Source organism: Cydia pomonella, chromosome 5 (assembly GCF_033807575.1).
Source record: "Cydia pomonella isolate Wapato2018A chromosome 5, ilCydPomo1, whole genome shotgun sequence".
Lineage (NCBI taxonomy): Eukaryota > Metazoa > Arthropoda > Insecta > Lepidoptera > Tortricidae > Cydia > Cydia pomonella.
In genome coordinates this window covers 2,943,370-2,961,489 of record NC_084707.1, presented here as the reverse complement: position 1 = coordinate 2,961,489, position 18,120 = coordinate 2,943,370, and the positions used below count along the sequence as shown (strand labels likewise).

The 18,120-nt window shown below is 49.9% G+C and overlaps 1 protein-coding gene across 1 annotated transcript in view; it reads left to right on the top strand.

Moving 5' to 3' along the window:
- The window catches only part of LOC133518498 (dedicator of cytokinesis protein 7), an 83,716-nt gene extending 65,596 nt beyond the window's left edge, over positions 1–18,120 (top strand). Inside the window, exons 30-40 of the mRNA XM_061852216.1 lie at positions 1,076–1,252; positions 1,469–1,642; positions 4,771–4,901; positions 5,381–5,552; positions 5,969–6,149; positions 6,616–6,743; positions 13,356–13,421; positions 14,081–14,197; positions 14,633–14,721; positions 16,405–16,551; positions 17,693–18,120. Coding sequence (XP_061708200.1) covers positions 1,076–1,252; positions 1,469–1,642; positions 4,771–4,901; positions 5,381–5,552; positions 5,969–6,149; positions 6,616–6,743; positions 13,356–13,421; positions 14,081–14,197; positions 14,633–14,721; positions 16,405–16,551; positions 17,693–17,732 — 1,422 coding nt within the window. The 3' untranslated portion in view covers positions 17,733–18,120. The remainder of the gene's footprint in view (positions 1–1,075; positions 1,253–1,468; positions 1,643–4,770; positions 4,902–5,380; positions 5,553–5,968; positions 6,150–6,615; positions 6,744–13,355; positions 13,422–14,080; positions 14,198–14,632; positions 14,722–16,404; positions 16,552–17,692) is intronic.

Below are 18,120 nucleotides of genomic sequence, written 5' to 3'. Positions count from 1 at the left end.
TACTGCGCAGGACAAACGCAGGTAGGTGATGTGTAGTCCGCCTAGGTCACCTACTCCCTAAGCGGAACCGGGAGATCCATAAAACATAGCTGCCAATTAGATCGAAACCAAATTGCCAGCCATGTTCTACAGGAAACTCCAGAGTGTGTCATACCCCCTTCGGGTTTTTAGGTCCTCGTGGGTTATGACGTCGCCTTCATACTCGGCTACTGGTGGTCCGGGGCAGATGGAACGTGCGACGCCCGACCGACCACCAGCATTACCAGGGTGTGCGACCCACCCTACAAGTGGGATGGGTTCGTCCATGGCCTGCGGCGGCAGAGCCATAGACGACGGGGACGCGTATGATAGACTTGAGGGAGTGAGCCCGCTGGCTCAGCGCCGCACACCTGAACCCGCGTGACTACTCCCCCCTACACCCCTGTCACAGGTATTATACATACTTACTAGGAAGTCCCAACCATGAATGTGTTATGTTGTATACTATTTAACGAAATAAATGCTTTTTGTTTTTTTTTTTCTAGAACACATTAAATAAATAATATTAAAAAAAAAAAACATTGTTTGTGTTATTTTTGTGCTCTGTGTTTGTTTCGTATTCATTTTGTAAATAAGCCCCGAAGATCATAAAATATATTTTACATATGTGTATTCGTCCTTGGTGTCGGTATAAAGCACTCGAAAATAAATTCCACGTCATTTTACTTTGTACGCATGATCGCAATACCTAAAATATTTTAATTTCTTATGGTAGACTTTGTACTAATTTAAATCATTTGAATATAATTTTGCAAGGTGTAATTCAAAAATTATTAATTCAAAAACTGATTATAATTATGTATTATTTACCTATTTTTTTTAAACTTCACGTCACTACTAGAACCCGACCAAATTAATTATATATATTCTTGGCAAGCGACAGAGTGTAGGAGTACCATTTCATATTCCTATGAAAATATGATGCCTGATAGTATTACTGCCACACTCTCGCTGCCAAGTCAGTGTAGAATTAGTTTGGACGAATTTTAATAGTGACCCGAACTTTATACGGAATCTTAAACCCCAAAAATTACAGGTGAAGGACCTCGTGTTCAACCTACACATGATCCTGTCCGATACGGTGAAGATGAAGGAGTTCCAAGAGGACCCGGAGATGCTGCTGGACCTCATGCACCGCATCGCGCGAGGGTACCAGCACAGCCCGGACCTCAGGCTCACGTGGCTCAACAACATGGCGCAGAAACATATGGAGGTCAGTATGCAGTTCAGGACCCCGAGATGCTGGACTTCTCTTAGTAGATATTTTTTCTTAGCTTCGTTCACTGTAGCAAAATACACGTGAGATCTCCTTATAACCCCCCTCCCCCAACGTGATCTGTCGTGCTTTTTTCGTGACCCCCACCCCTATCGAACCTCGCGTGATTTGTGCACAAGTCTCTCAGCAGCTGACCGTACATTTGTTCGACAGCGTTCGAACCACACCGAGGCGGGCATGTGCCTGGTGCACGGCGCGGCGCTCGTGGCGGAGCAGATGAACGCGCGCGGCCGCGGCGCCGCGCTGCTGGAGAGGGTCACGCACAACGCGCTCGACGAGTCCTGCGCCGACACGCTGCACCACCACCTCACGCACCACGAGCTGCAGGTACCAGGCTAGCACGAGTGCTGCACTAGTGGAGCAGACGGCCCCTCCTGGAGAGGGTCACGCACAACGCGCTCGACGAGTCCTGCGCCGACACGCTGCACCACCACCTCACGCACCACGAGCTGCAGGTACCAGGCTAGCACGAGTGCTGCACTAGTGGAGCAGACGGCCCCTCCTGGAGAGGGTCACGCACAACGCGCTCGACGAGTCCTGCGCCGACACGCTGCACCACCACCTCACGCACCACGAGCTGCAGGTACCAGGCTAGCACGAGTGCTGCACTAGTGGAGCAGACGGCCCCTCCTGGAGAGGGTCACGCACAACGCGCTCGACGAGTCCTGCGCCGACACGCTGCACCACCACCTCACGCACCACGAGCTGCAGGTACCAGGCTAGCACGAGTGCTGCACTAGTGGAGCAGACGGCCCCTCCTGGAGAGGGTCACGCACAACGCGCTCGACGAGTCCTGCGCCGACACGCTGCACCACCACCTCACGCACCACGAGCTGCAGGTACCAGGCTAGCACGAGTGCTGCACTAGTGGAGCAGACGGCCCCTCCTGGAGAGGGTCACGCACAACGCGCTCGACGAGTCCTGCGCCGACACGCTGCACCACCACCTCACGCACCACGAGCTGCAGGTACCAGGCTAGCACGAGTGCTGCACTAGTGGAGCAGACGGCCCCTCCTGGAGAGGGTCACGCACAACGCGCTCGACGAGTCCTGCGCCGACACGCTGCACCACCACCTCACGCACCACGAGCTGCAGGTACCAGGCTAGCACGAGTGCTGCACTAGTGGAGCAGACGGCCCCTCCTGGAGAGGGTCACGCACAACGCGCTCGACGAGTCCTGCGCCGACACGCTGCACCACCACCTCACGCACCACGAGCTGCAGGTACCAGGCTAGCACGAGTGCTGCACTAGTGGAGCAGACGGCCCCTCCTGGAGAGGGTCACGCACAACGCGCTCGACGAGTCCTGCGCCGACACGCTGCACCACCACCTCACGCACCACGAGCTGCAGGTACCAGGCTAGCACGAGTGCTGCACTAGTGGAGCAGACGGCCCCTCCTGGAGAGGGTCACGCACAACGCGCTCGACGAGTCCTGCGCCGACACGCTGCACCACCACCTCACGCACCACGAGCTGCAGGTACCAGGCTAGCACGAGTGCTGCACTAGTGGAGCAGACGGCCCCTCCTGGAGAGGGTCACGCACAACGCGCTCGACGAGTCCTGCGCCGACACGCTGCACCACCACCTCACGCACCACGAGCTGCAGGTACCAGGCTAGCACGAGTGCTGCACTAGTGGAGCAGACGGCCCCTCCTGGAGAGGGTCACGCACAACGCGCTCGACGAGTCCTGCGCCGACACGCTGCACCACCACCTCACGCACCACGAGCTGCAGGTACCAGGCTAGCACGAGTGCTGCACTAGTGGAGCAGACGGCCCCTCCTGGAGAGGGTCACGCACAACGCGCTCGACGAGTCCTGCGCCGACACGCTGCACCACCACCTCACGCACCACGAGCTGCAGGTACCAGGCTAGCACGAGTGCTGCACTAGTGGAGCAGACGGCCCCTCCTGGAGAGGGTCACGCACAACGCGCTCGACGAGTCCTGCGCCGACACGCTGCACCACCACCTCACGCACCACGAGCTGCAGGTACCAGGCTAGCACGAGTGCTGCACTAGTGGAGCAGACGGCCCCTCCTGGAGAGGGTCACGCACAACGCGCTCGACGAGTCCTGCGCCGACACGCTGCACCACCACCTCACGCACCACGAGCTGCAGGTACCAGGCTAGCACGAGTGCTGCACTAGTGGAGCAGACGGCCCCTCCTGGAGAGGGTCACGCACAACGCGCTCGACGAGTCCTGCGCCGACACGCTGCACCACCACCTCACGCACCACGAGCTGCAGGTACCAGGCTAGCACGAGTGCTGCACTAGTGGAGCAGACGGCCCCTCCTGGAGAGGGTCACGCACAACGCGCTCGACGAGTCCTGCGCCGACACGCTGCACCACCACCTCACGCACCACGAGCTGCAGGTACCAGGCTAGCACGAGTGCTGCACTAGTGGAGCAGACGGCCCCTCCTGGAGAGGGTCACGCACAACGCGCTCGACGAGTCCTGCGCCGACACGCTGCACCACCACCTCACGCACCACGAGCTGCAGGTACCAGGCTAGCACGAGTGCTGCACTAGTGGAGCAGACGGCCCCTCCTGGAGAGGGTCACGCACAACGCGCTCGACGAGTCCTGCGCCGACACGCTGCACCACCACCTCACGCACCACGAGCTGCAGGTACCAGGCTAGCACGAGTGCTGCACTAGTGGAGCAGACGGCCCCTCCTGGAGAGGGTCACGCACAACGCGCTCGACGAGTCCTGCGCCGACACGCTGCACCACCACCTCACGCACCACGAGCTGCATGGTACCAGGCTAGCACGAGTGCTGCACTAGTGGAGCAGACGGCCCCTCCTGGAGAGGGTCACGCACAACGCGCTCGACGAGTCCTGCGCCGACACGCTGCACCACCACCTCACGCACCACGAGCTGCAGGTACCAGGCTAGCACGAGTGCTGCACTAGTGGAGCAGACGGCCCCTCCTGGAGAGGGTCACGCACAACGCGCTCGACGAGTCCTGCGCCGACACGCTGCCACCACCACCTCACGCACCACGAGCTGCAGGTACCAGGCTAGCACGAGTGCTGCACTAGTGGAGCAGACGGCCCCTCCTGGAGAGGGTCACGCACAACGCGCTCGACGAGTCCTGCGCCGACACGCTGCACCACCACCTCACGCACCACGAGCTGCAGGTACCAGGCTAGCACGAGTGCTGCACTAGTGGAGCAGACGGCCCCTCCTGGAGAGGGTCACGCACAACGCGCTCGACGAGTCCTGCGCCGACACGCTGCACCACCACCTCACGCACCACGAGCTGCAGGTACCAGGCTAGCACGAGTGCTGCACTAGTGGAGCAGACGGCCCCTCCTGGAGAGGGTCACGCACAACGCGCTCGACGAGTCCTGCGCCGACACGCTGCACCACCACCTCACGCACATTTTCCATTCTCGATCTGGAAAACCCCCTTGTCACAGAGAACATAAAGTTCATTATCGGTTGCAGGCGTTGCTGGAGCATGCCGCGAGTGAACTGATGACGGCGGGGATGTACGAAGCCGTCAACGAAGTGTACAAGGTGCTCATACCCATTGCTGAAGAACACCGCGACTATAAGAAGCTCGCTAATATACACGGGTAACTTGCTTTATTCATACGTGATGTGAACAATATTTTAAATACAATTTGTTATGTTATTTTAGAATTTTATTAAAATTTGCAAATAAAGTCCCGTATGCCGAGTATTTTGAAGTGGGAAATTTCTGAAGAACATCTTGTCAGTGGCCCCAACTGGTGAACAGAAAAATATTATTTTTAGGGTTCCGTACCCAAAGGGTAAAACGGGACCCTATTACTAAGACACCGCTGCCCGTCCGTCTGTTTGAATATCTGTCCGCTTTCACAGATGACTTCTGTTGCCGCTATAACAACAAATACAAAAAAGTACGGACACCTCGGTGGACGAGTCCGACTCGCACTTGTCTGTTTTTTTTTTTTGTAATAAAGGAAAAATGGTAAATCCACTACTGTGAGACTCGAAATCTAGTTCTTTGCAACTGCTGAGTACAACATCAGTAAAGAAAAATAATATTTTCCGACGTACTGCGTTTTTCTAGAAAACTAAACGAAGCGTTCACCCGCATCGACCAGCTACACGGCAAGCGCGTCTTCGGCACCTACTTCAGAGTGTCCTTCTACGGCGCTCTGTTCGGCGACCTGCACGGCGAGGAGTTCATCTACAAGGAGCACGCGCTTACCAAGCTGCCCGAGATATTCAGCAGGCTAGAGGTAACACGGGAGTTCACACACAGAGAATACTGAGTGTCCTACCACACGCAGTTCCAGCTCCACGGAGAGGAGTTCATCTACAAAGAGCACCAACCAAGCTGCCCCAGATATTGAGCCGGCTCAAGGTACGCAAGTAACGAAACGATTCCTCTTAGCTCCTCCTGTATGAAAAAGTGTTCTATCGAAACTTGACGTTTAAAAATTCGAATGTCACCATTGCGTCACGAAATGTGTTGGATTCGGGGCGGCAACACAAGGGCTAACTTTTTGAATCTGCTAAAGTCCAACTCCTCACCAAATATCCAAGCTTAAAAAAACAGTTTAAAATGTGATTTTCATGTGTGTTTGTACAGGATCCTGCACACTTTCAATAACTTATTGCACTTTCAAGATTGAAAGTAATAAATTTTCCACAGAACTTCTACGGGCAGCGGTTTGGTGTGGAAAACGTGGTGATAATAAAGGACAGCAATATCGTGGACCCTACGACGTTACCGGCAGATAAGGCTCACATTCAGATCACATACGTGGAGCCCTACTTCGAGCCCCACGAGCTACGCACGCGGACCACACACTCGGAGAGGAACTATAACATCAGTGAGTCGAAATTTAACTTGTGATAGTGTTTGATTCTTTTCCATCCAGAAACATATATCTCATTCGTATTTGTTTTTCCAAAGCTCACAAATCCTTTTCTCCTATACAAAAAAAAAGAAAAAAATATGCATTTATTTCAGAGTACAGTTTGGGTGCATATTTTGTTAGTATGAAAATTTGTACACTTAAAAGTTAAACATACAACTAAGGTTAACTTAAATAACTATTCTAGACCAGTGCCTTATCAAGCCACTGTCCCACCTGTCGGCTAGGACGGCCGGGAGACCGCGGCGGCGGTCGCGCAGCCTGCGGAGCGTCGCGGCGCAGCGCTTGCGTATGAATGAATGGTTTTGAAACAGTTTACTTAAGAAAATCATCAACAATCAACATTTCGCGCGCCTATACTTATATTAAAATTATTGAAATTTACTTTTTCACTTACATTAACAAGTATGTCCATTTCCAGAGCGGTTCATGTACGCGACTCCGTTCACTGTGGGCGGGCGTGCACACGGCGACATCGCGGAGCAGTGCAAGCGCAAGACCATCCTCACCACCGCGCACCACTTCCCCTACGTCAAGACACGCATACAGGTACACACACTAGCAGACAGACAGACAAGCAGACAGATACGGCGACATCGCGGAGCAGTGCAAGCGCAAGACCATCCTCACCACCGCGCACCACTTCCCCTACGTCAAGACACGCATACAGGTACACACACTAGCAGACAGACAGACAAGCAGACAGACACGGCGACATCGCGGAGCAGTGCAAGCGCAAGACCATCCTCACCACCGCGCACCACTTCCCCTACGTCAAGACACGCATACAGGTACACACACTAGCAGACAGACAGACAAGCAGACAGACACGGCGACATCGCGGAGCAGTGCAAGCGCAAGACCATCCTCACCACCGCGCACCACTTCCCCTACGTCAAGACACGCATACAGGTACACACACTAGCAGACAGACAGACAAGCAGACAGATACGGCGACATCGCGGAGCAGTGCAAGCGCAAGACCATCCTCACTACCGCGCACCACTTCCCCTACGTCAAGACACGCATACAGGTACACACACTAGCAGACAGACAGACAAGCAGACAGACACGGCGACATCGCGGAGCAGTGCAAGCGCAAGACCATCCTCACCACCGCGCACCACTTCCCCTACGTCAAGACACGCATACAGGTACACACACTAGTAGACAGACAGACAAGCAGACAGACACGGCGACATCGCGGAGCAGTGCAAGCGCAAGACCATCCTCACCACCGCGCACCACTTCCCCTACGTCAAGACACGCATACAGGTACACACACTAGCAGACAGACAGACAAGCAGACAGACACGGCGACATCGCGGAGCAGTGCAAGCGCAAGACCATCCTCACCACCGCGCACCACTTCCCCTACGTCAAGACACGCATACAGGTACACACACTAGCAGACAGACAGACAAGCAGACAGATACGGCGACATCGCGGAGCAGTGCAAGCGCAAGACCATCCTCACCACCGCGCACCACTTCCCCTACGTCAAGACACGCATACAGGTACACACACTAGCAGACAGACAGACAAGCAGACAGACACGGCGACATCGCGGAGCAGTGCAAGCGCAAGACCATCCTCACCACCGCGCACCACTTCCCCTACGTCAAGACACGCATACAGGTACACACACTAGTAGACAGACAGACAAGCAGACAGACACGGCGACATCGCGGAGCAGTGCAAGCGCAAGACCATCCTCACCACCGCGCACCACTTCCCCTACGTCAAGACACGCATACAGGTACACACACTAGCAGACAGACAGACAAGCAGACAGACACGGCGACATCGCGGAGCAGTGCAAGCGCAAGACCATCCTCACCACCGCGCACCACTTCCCCTACGTCAAGACACGCATACAGGTACACACACTAGCAGACAGACAGACAAGCAGACAGACACGGCGACATCGCGGAGCAGTGCAAGCGCAAGACCATCCTCACCACCGCGCACCACTTCCCCTACGTCAAGACACGCATACAGGTACACACACTAGCAGACAGACAGACAAGCAGACAGACACGGCGACATCGCGGAGCAGTGCAAGCGCAAGACCATCCTCACCACCGCGCACCACTTCCCCTACGTCAAGACACGCATACAGGTACACACACTAGCAGACAGACAGACAAGCAGACAGACACGGCGACATCGCGGAGCAGTGCAAGCGCAAGACCATCCTCACCACCGCGCACCACTTCCCCTACGTCAAGACACGCATACAGGTACACACACTAGCAGACAGACAGACAAGCAGACAGACACGGCGACATCGCGGAGCAGTGCAAGCGCAAGACCATCCTCACCACCGCGCACCACTTCCCCTACGTCAAGACACGCATACAGGTACACACACTAGCAGACAGACAGACAAGCAGACAGATACGGCGACATCGCGGAGCAGTGCAAGCGCAAGACCATCCTCACCACCGCGCACCACTTCCCCTACGTCAAGACACGCATACAGGTACACACACTAGCAGACAGACAGACAAGCAGACAGACACGGCGACATCGCGGAGCAGTGCAAGCGCAAGACCATCCTCACCACCGCGCACCACTTCCCCTACGTCAAGACACGCATACAGGTACACACACTAGCAGACAGACAGACAAGGCGACATCGCGGAGCAGTGCAAGCGCAAGACCATCCTCACCACCGCGCACCACTTCCCCTACGTCAAGACACGCATACAGGTACACACACTAGCAGACAGACAGACAAGCAGACAGACACGGCGACATCGCGGAGCAGTGCAAGCGCAAGACCAACCTCACCACCGCGCACCACTTCCCCTACGTCAAGACACGCATACAGGTACACACACTAGCAGACAGACAGACAAGCAGACAGACACGGCGACATCGCGTAGCAGTGCAAGTGCAAGACCATCCTCACCACCGCGCACCACTTCCCCTACGTCAAGACACGCATACAGGTACACACACTAGCAGACAGACAGACAAGGCGACATCGCGGAGCAGTGCAAGCGCAAGACCATCCTCACCACCGCGCACCACTTCCCCTACGTCAAGACACGCATACAGGTACACACACTAGCAGACAGACAGACAAGCAGACAGACACGGCGACATCGCGGAGCAGTGCAAGCGCAAGACCAACCTCACCACCGCGCACCACTTCCCCTACGTCAAGACACGCATACAGGTACACACACTAGCAGACAGACAGACAAGCAGACAGACACGGCGACATCGCGGAGCAGTGCAAGCGCAAGACCATCCTCACCACCGCGCACCACTTCCCCTACGTCAAGACACGCATACAGGTACACACACTGACAGACAGACAAGCAGACAGACACGGCGACATCGCGTAGCAGTGCAAGTGCAAGACCATCCTCACCACCGCGCACCACTTCCCCTACGTCAAGACACGCATACAGGTACACACACTAGCAGACAGACAGACAAGCAGACAGACACGGCGACATCGCGTAGCAGTGCAAGTGCAAGACCATCCTCACCACCGCGCACCACTTCCCCTACGTCAAGACACGCATACAGGTACACACACTAGCAGACAGACAGACAAGCAGACAGACACGGCGACATCGCGTAGCAGTGCAAGTGCAAGACCATCCTCACCACCGCGCACCACTTCCCCTACGTCAAGACACGCATACAGGTACACACACTAGCAGACAGACAGACAAGGCGACATCGCGGAGCAGTGCAAGCGCAAGACCATCCTCACCACCGCGCACCACTTCCCCTACGTCAAGACACGCATACAGGTACACACACTAGCAGACAGACAGACAAGCAGACAGACACGGCGACATCGCGGAGCAGTGCAAGCGCAAGACCAACCTCACCACCGCGCACCACCTCCCCTACGTCAAGACACGCATACAGGTACACACACTAGCAGACAGACACGGTGACATTGCGGAGCCAGACAGACAGATCCCATCAAAAACAATACTTGTCAAAAAAACCAAGTCTCGCAACTCAGTTGTTCTGCGGTAAAAAGTTGTGAGATCCATGTAATACCAAGTCGGTTATTAATTTATTCAGTCTCTACTTAAGCGACTTTCTGTCTTAATACGTCCAGTCTCTAAGACCACGATCGTGGTCCATAACAATTGAAAATCAATTGTGTCTGGAATCTCCGTACTCGAAGCATTAAGTTGTTACGTAATAATTAACAGCATCTTATAGTGACGCATATCAATATTAAAATTCTTTAATGTTTTATATAAATATATTGAGACTTGGCCATCGCACTAAATAATTGAATTTACATGTGTTTTCAGGCGATTGAATTTACACGTGTTTTCAGGCGATGGCCAAGTCTCAATATATTTATATAAAACATTAAAGAATTTTACTACCATGCGCCTATATTTATATGGGACTAGCTTAAACCCGCGGCTTCGCACGCAATAATAATAACTGCCGTAAAACATAAATAAAACATCGTTACGAATAAAGCCAATATTGAAAAATTTAACTGAAGACTTGGCTGTATGGGCTTAATTTTCTTTGCGGTCTTTTCTAGATTTTTTAGTTTTTCCTTGATTCATACACCAAACACTACTTATATTCCAAATTTCAAGCTTCTAGGTCTGCTAGAAGTGCCTTAGAATTTTGATGATCGGTGAGTCAGTGAGTGACAAAATTAAGAAATTTGACCCGTTATAATTCTTAAAATACTGGTTCAAATTGAATGAAATTTGAAATATACCGTGTCTTTACAATGCCTGCATGGTTACTGAAAATTTCAGTCTTCTAGTTTTATCCACAACGAAGTTACAGGGGGTCGAAAATGGTCTGAATTGCTTCGAGAAAAGGATGGTACGGCTGTGATGCTTTTTTGCTCGACTTGGTGGGGGCACTGCCGTGCCCCCAGATATGTCAAGGTGCGCATACACGTACACACAGACAGACAAGCATACGAAAAAAAGGAGATTAAGACTACATACATAAAACTAAACAACCATTGAAACACATTTACTGCCAGCATAACCGATGAAATGAAATGAAATGAAATCGTTTATTCACAATGAACATATGGTAACATAAGATCTTAAATTACAAGCATTTTGTGTCCCATGATATATTCAGTCCATGTAGACATGTGAACAGTTGTCAGTGATAACTTGATTAGATCACTCGGTCAATTAAAATAAATTATATTTATATGATTAAATATAATTTAACATCAACTAATAAGAAATAATTTAATGAGGAGTCAAGAGCATGAAAATATTAAAATTACAAAAAAAAAAAAAAAAAAAATAGGATGAAATAATTATAAAATATTTTCAGATATCAATTAACATTTAAAACGTATGCAATAAAAATTCGTTTATACTGTAAAAACAATTGTCAATTAGTATTTTATACAATGTCTTTTTGAATTCTTTAATAGGCAATATCTTTATTTCAGCTGGTATTTTACTGAATATACACACATACAATACGCGCTTTTTTTTCTAAGTACTAACTTGCTAGTAGTTGGCAATGCTAACCTACAGCGTGTATGTGACCGTGTTGTTTATTTGTCTCCTATGAAGGTGAATAGTTCAATATTCTGTACCCCTAGTGTAAATAAATTCGATTTTGAAACGTGACGTACGCGTTTGCGTTTAGTCTCATTTTGTATTGGATTTAGAAAGAGCGCGCCAAGCGGGACGTTTTGGAAACTCAAAATCCTATACAAAATGAGACTTAACGCAAACGCGTTCGTCACGTTATGATGTCGCTAAAATTTACACTATGTTTACAGTTTTATAAAAATGCATATCTCGTAAATATAGAGGCAAGGGAAGGATAGTAGTTTATGCTTAATAAATAACGGTTTACAAGGTTCAAGTATGTCTACTCCGCAAAGGGTACGGACGCATTTTTTTTGAGCCACAAAAGCGCGATCGGCGTTAACCGAGTTGCCCCACATAATTACACCATATCGTAGAATAGACATAATGTATCCGTGATAAATTAATAAGGCACTTTTGAACGAAACAGTTCGCTTAATGCGCCAAAGAGCAAACATGAATTTGTTCATTTTTATACAGACCGTGTCTACGTGTTCTTTCCAACCACAATGTGTGTCGAGTGTCATACCAAGAAAAACAGTGCTAGTTACTTCTTCGACTTGTTGCAAATTATGTTTAACTACAACTTGGTGAATTCTAGATTGATATGATTTAAATAACATAAATTTTGTTTTGTCTACATTAATTTGAAGGTTATTCGATTCTAACCACTCGATAACATCTCGCAGAGCTGTGTTTATCTCATTTTCAAAATTATTTATGTCTGTTCCTTTAATTACTAATGTCGTGTCGTCAACAAATAATATACAACTATGTTTTGTTGAATCAGGTAAATCGTTAATATAAGCAAGAAATAAAAGGGGGCCTAAGATACTACCCTGCGGGACGCCATACTTATTTACTTTATAACACGACTGAAAGATAGAACGCTGATCATTTATTACTTTTGCGATTTCCGTGCATTGCTCTCGATTATTTAGGTAGCTTTCAATCCAGGAGTAGACTGGTCCACGTATTCCGTATTTTTCTAGTTTTTGGAGGAGGCGTTTATGACAAACCGTGTCAAATGCCTTTGACATGTCGAGAAATATTACGCCAACAGGAATACCTTTATCTATGCATTCTGTTATTTGATTGTTGAGTTCAAAACAAGCCAATGTTGTGGATTTATTTTTCCTAAAGCCATTTTGTTCCTGTCGTAGAACACTGTTTTTTGTTAAGAAGTTTTTTGTTAAGAAACACGGGAAAGCCGTGTGTAGCGAAAAGCTCCTACTAAAGGACCCGCCTAGCAGTGAATGTGTTGAGAAACTATAAATTTACTTGTGAAATTGTCGAAATTAAATAGCTGAAATAGCATTCTTCTTGCTCAAGATTTGATGCTGGCGAAAGATGCTCAGAATTCTATGGACCGCGAGAGGGAGCGATGCGCCATGCGTTTGTCAACAAAAAAAAAATACTCTGGCACACCCACTTTATTAGTAGAAAAAGGCGGCAAATTTATAAAAAAATAGGTGCAAAGGATTTACTTCCCATAGAATATTTGAATCTCTCGCCTTTTTCTAATGACAAAGTCGGTGTGCCAAAGTATATATGATATATACGAATTATTTCATTACAGGTGGTTGCTAGAACACAGATCATCCTCACGCCGATCGAAGTGGCCATTGAAGATATTCAAAAGAAGGTTAGTAGTATATGCGGCTCGCTCGGCATCTAAGAACGAGCAGCGCGTCCCTGACAACTTATCATGCGCTTGCTTTAACCTGTCGTCTACCAAGCCGTAAAACCAACACCCCTGTATCTACCCGGGGCCGAGGTTACCGGCCTATTGTGTGTCGTCCTTGTCTCCCGCGCGTCCCCAGATTTGTTACGACAGATTTTTTTGCACCCGAGCAAATTCACAATTGAAAAGCAGCTTTATTTTGATTATAATAAAACTGCTTTTCGACTGGGGTTAAAATGGCCGGAGATCTCCGTACGTAACAAATACGGGACACAAAATACTAAAACTGGACGGAGATCTCTGGCCGTGGTAGATAGAGAGGTGCTTGATTCTCAAAACCTTGACGAATGTATATGGATATTTTTTTTGGCCGGAGATATCCGTTCCGGGTAGAGGACAGGTTAACTATTAGATATTAGTTGCGCCGATGAGAAATTACATTTTGTTTTCATTTGTCATGCTCTACAAGTGGGTCATTCTTGTTCTATGGAGTGTGGAGAAAGTGATACGTTTTTGCTTTAGAGCATTTTGCTACCCAAATAGGTTTTTTAAATTCTTATGTAAAATACATAGTTTCCACCATTTGATCCCTCGGTCAACAATGTAGTATTGGTTTGTAGATAAACGAGCTGGCCGCGGCCACGAGCCAGGAGCCGGCCGACCCGAAGATCCTGCAGATGGTGGTGCAGGGCTGCATCGGCACCACCGTCAACCAGGGCCCGCTCGAGCTCGCGCAGGTACCGCCCTGCCGCCCTGCCGCCCTACCTCCGTACCTCCTTACCGCCCTACCACCCTACCGCCCTATCTCCCTACCGCCCTACCTGCCTACCGCCCTACCTCCCCACCGCCCTACCGCCGGGGATCCCTTTCGAGGGGTTTCATAAGACTTTGCTTACTTTATGTCTTCTAAATAATATATAAGATCCGATCCAGTCTAATCTCTTTTTCTTTACCTAAATCGTTACACACACCAATAAGACACAGCCGCTGCGGATAGTGACTGCTATCCCTAAAGCCATACAACTGTAATATCTGTGGCATTTCAGCTATTTCAGCTGTTGTCCATATCTAAAACCATACGACTGTGACATCTGTTGTATTTCAGCCGGTATTTATCCTTTAAACCATACAACTGTGACATCTGCACAAGTTTAACTACTCAAACGTTTCAGGTGTTTTTGGCGCCGGTGGCTGACGGCTCGCAGCCGCCGACGAGATTAACCAACAAGCTGAGATTGGCCTTCAAGGATTTCTCCAAAAAGTATGTAAAAAGTATAATGTTTACATCGTAAAGTCACGAGATTATGCACTAGAGTTTTCAATCAGTATCCGTTAATGGCGACTCCATCAACAGTTCTTGTCAGGATTATGAAGAAGTTTTACAGCCGCACTAGACGGAAAAAATTACCGATTAATATACGGGGCTGCCAAGCCTCATCTACGCGTACTTTAGCTATCACGTTCTTGACACATATTTTTCATATACATAACAAACCTTCATATACTTGGTTGAATCTTTCTAGACTAAGGTTTAGGGACTACCAGGCCACATTTGCTGTTTTTAAGATAAAGATAAAGATATTTTATTATTCAAGTAGGTATATTACAATGCACTTATGAACGTGAATAAGGTTGCCAGAGCTCAACGAGAGGGGGCGGGTTTAGGGTCGGCAATGCGCATGTAACTCCTCTGGAGTCTCCGTAGCGTACATAGGCTACGGAGACTGCTTACCATCAGGCGGGCCGTATGCTTGTTTGCAACCGACGTAGTATAAAAAAAAACGTCAAATAAAGCTACACCGTCTCTAGCCCTACACCTCTGACCCAAGAAGATTTATATCCCTCCTCAATTGGAGGAGGGTATCCCAATATGGACCAGCAAGAAACTCTGCGGGACACATCTTTTCAAAACATTACATCTTATAATTAACATGAATAAATAAGAAAAAATACAAAGGTCGCTAAAGCATGCTTTAACATTGTATAAACAATAAGTTCTGTACACATCTTTATATCTTGGCAATTGTTTTCTAATTAGGTCTACGATATTATTTATCGTAGACCTAATTAGAAAACAATTGGTATCCCAAGTAAATTATTTTTCTGTGAAGCTTTTTCTCGAGTTATAAATTCGTATAAACTCTCTTACTATGCAACACTTAGACATGAAACTTTTACCAATAATGAATAATGATGTAGACTTCAATTACGTCTGCCGATTTTTCAATAATATAAATAGTTTTTGAGAAATCTATACTATTCAACTTCGTGCGTTGCCCCGGCGCGCGAGTACTGCGCGGGCGACGCGGGGCGGCGCCGCTCGGCCGGCGGACGGGGAACCTGTGGCACTCGACGCGGCGCACGCGCAATTATTCTTTGTGAATTGATCGTACGATTTGGACTTTTTAGTGATAAGACAGTTTATTTAAGTTTTAAGTGAGCGTGCGGACGCAATAATTTGCTTGCTTGTGCAAATCCAAGTTGGAAAGGTGAAGAACGAGGAAGGGGAGTCGAGGGACCTTACTATTAGATCATGGACGGCCTTGATATTAGATCATGTTAAGTTACAGCGAAATCTATATATATATATATATATATATACGTTTACGCTTTTGTTATGTACACTATAAGTTTACACTATTATTATTTTTTCAATTGTACATCGAAATTTAAAATTAGGAAACTGTAGGTCTATAACGAAATCAATGTTCTATATCACTCGCGGTACACGCGCCACATTCACTTTTACAATTTGTATGTTTCCGGGATACAATCGATATCAGGATGATTAGAAAAAATTGTATGCTCTATCAGTAATCAATTGTTTTTCATTAAGCTGTATCGTTTACTGAGGTGTGTATCTATCTTGTATGTCACAGGAAGTAGATTCAATTACTATCTTTCAAAAAAAACTTGCATGACTATATGTATATTTTTTGTTCAGATGTCACGACGCCCTGAAGAAGAACAAGAACCTGATCGGCAGCGACCAGCGCGAGTACCAGCGCGAGCTGGAGCGGAACTACGCGCGCTTCGCCGAGCGCCTCGCGCCGCTCGTGCTGCCCGCGCACTCGCACGCGGCGCAGCTCAGGTACTAACGGGAACTACGCGCCGCTCGTGCTGCCCGCGCACTCGCACGCGGCGCAGCTCAGGTACTAACGGGAACTACGCGCCGCTCGTGCTGCCCGCGCACTCGCACGCGGCGCAGCTCAGGTACTAACGGGAACTACGCGCCGCTCGTGCTGCCCGCGCACTCGCACGCGGCGCAGCTCAGGTACTAACGGGAACTACGCGCCGCTCGTGCTGCCCGCGCACTCGCACGCGGCGCAGCTCAGGTACTAACGGGAACTACGCGCCGCTCGTGCTGCCCGCGCACTCGCACGCGGCGCAGCTCAGGTACTAACGGGAACTACGCGCCGCTCGTGCTGCCCGCGCACTCGCACGCGGCGCAGCTCAGGTACTAACGGGAACTACGCGCCGCTCGTGCTGCCCGCGCACTCGCACGCGGCGCAGCTCAGGTACTAACGGGAACTACGCGCCGCTCGTGCTGCCCGCGCACTCGCACGCGGCGCAGCTCAGGTACTAACGGGAACTACGCGCCGCTCGTGCTGCCCGCGCACTCGCACGCGGCGCAGCTCAGGTACTAACGGGAACTACGCGCCGCTCGTGCTGCCCGCGCACTCGCACGCGGCGCAGCTCAGGTACTAACGGGAACTACGCGCCGCTCGTGCTGCCCGCGCACTCGCACGCGGCGCAGCTCAGGTACTAACGGGAACTACGCGCCGCTCGTGCTGCCCGCGCACTCGCACGCGGCGCAGCTCAGGTACTAACGGGAACTACGCGCCGCTCGTGCTGCCCGCGCACTCGCACGCGGCGCAGCTCAGGTACTAACGGGAACTACGCGCCGCTCGTGCTGCCCGCGCACTCGCACGCGGCGCAGCTCAGGTACTAACGGGAACTACGCGCCGCTCGTGCTGCCCGCGCACTCGCACGCGGCACTCTTCATCGCTCGAATACGCAAGAGTGATAGAGAGGTTAGATACCGAAATCTCGATTTTCTTGTTTCGCAGTCTACCGCGGGTCTACCCTCAGATTATGATGAATTGTGGTAGTGGCGCCCCCTACGCAAAGTTTCGCGTAATATTCCCTATTACCGTACGTCAAATTACCAAGAGCTATTTATTTGAGTGAAAACAAAAAATTTTGAAAAATACCTACTTTATTATTTACAGTAATGGCGTCAGCAAGCCCGACTACAAGCTACAGGCATAACTTATGGATTCAACTAATCGTCTGCATTGCTGTGAGTAGTGTAACAACATTCCATTCTACAGTCGCTATTAGATCCAACCAATCCAACCAACCAACGACCAACCATCATCAACTACCAACCAAGAAACAAGCGACTAAAAATATCTGAACACGCTTCTGTTGTCAAGGTGTTAGACGAGTGCGTGTTCAGATATTTTTGTGTACTTCGGCCGCTCCGATATGTCTAATTACGACTATACAAGACGAGCAACCAGTGCAATACGATCCTACGAGTATAAAGTAATTCATACACTGACACTGAGATTTGCACGCCCTGCTTGGGAACGTATAAGTTATCCCACGTGTTTTATTAACCTGTCGTCTACCAAACTGTAAAAAAAAAACCTCT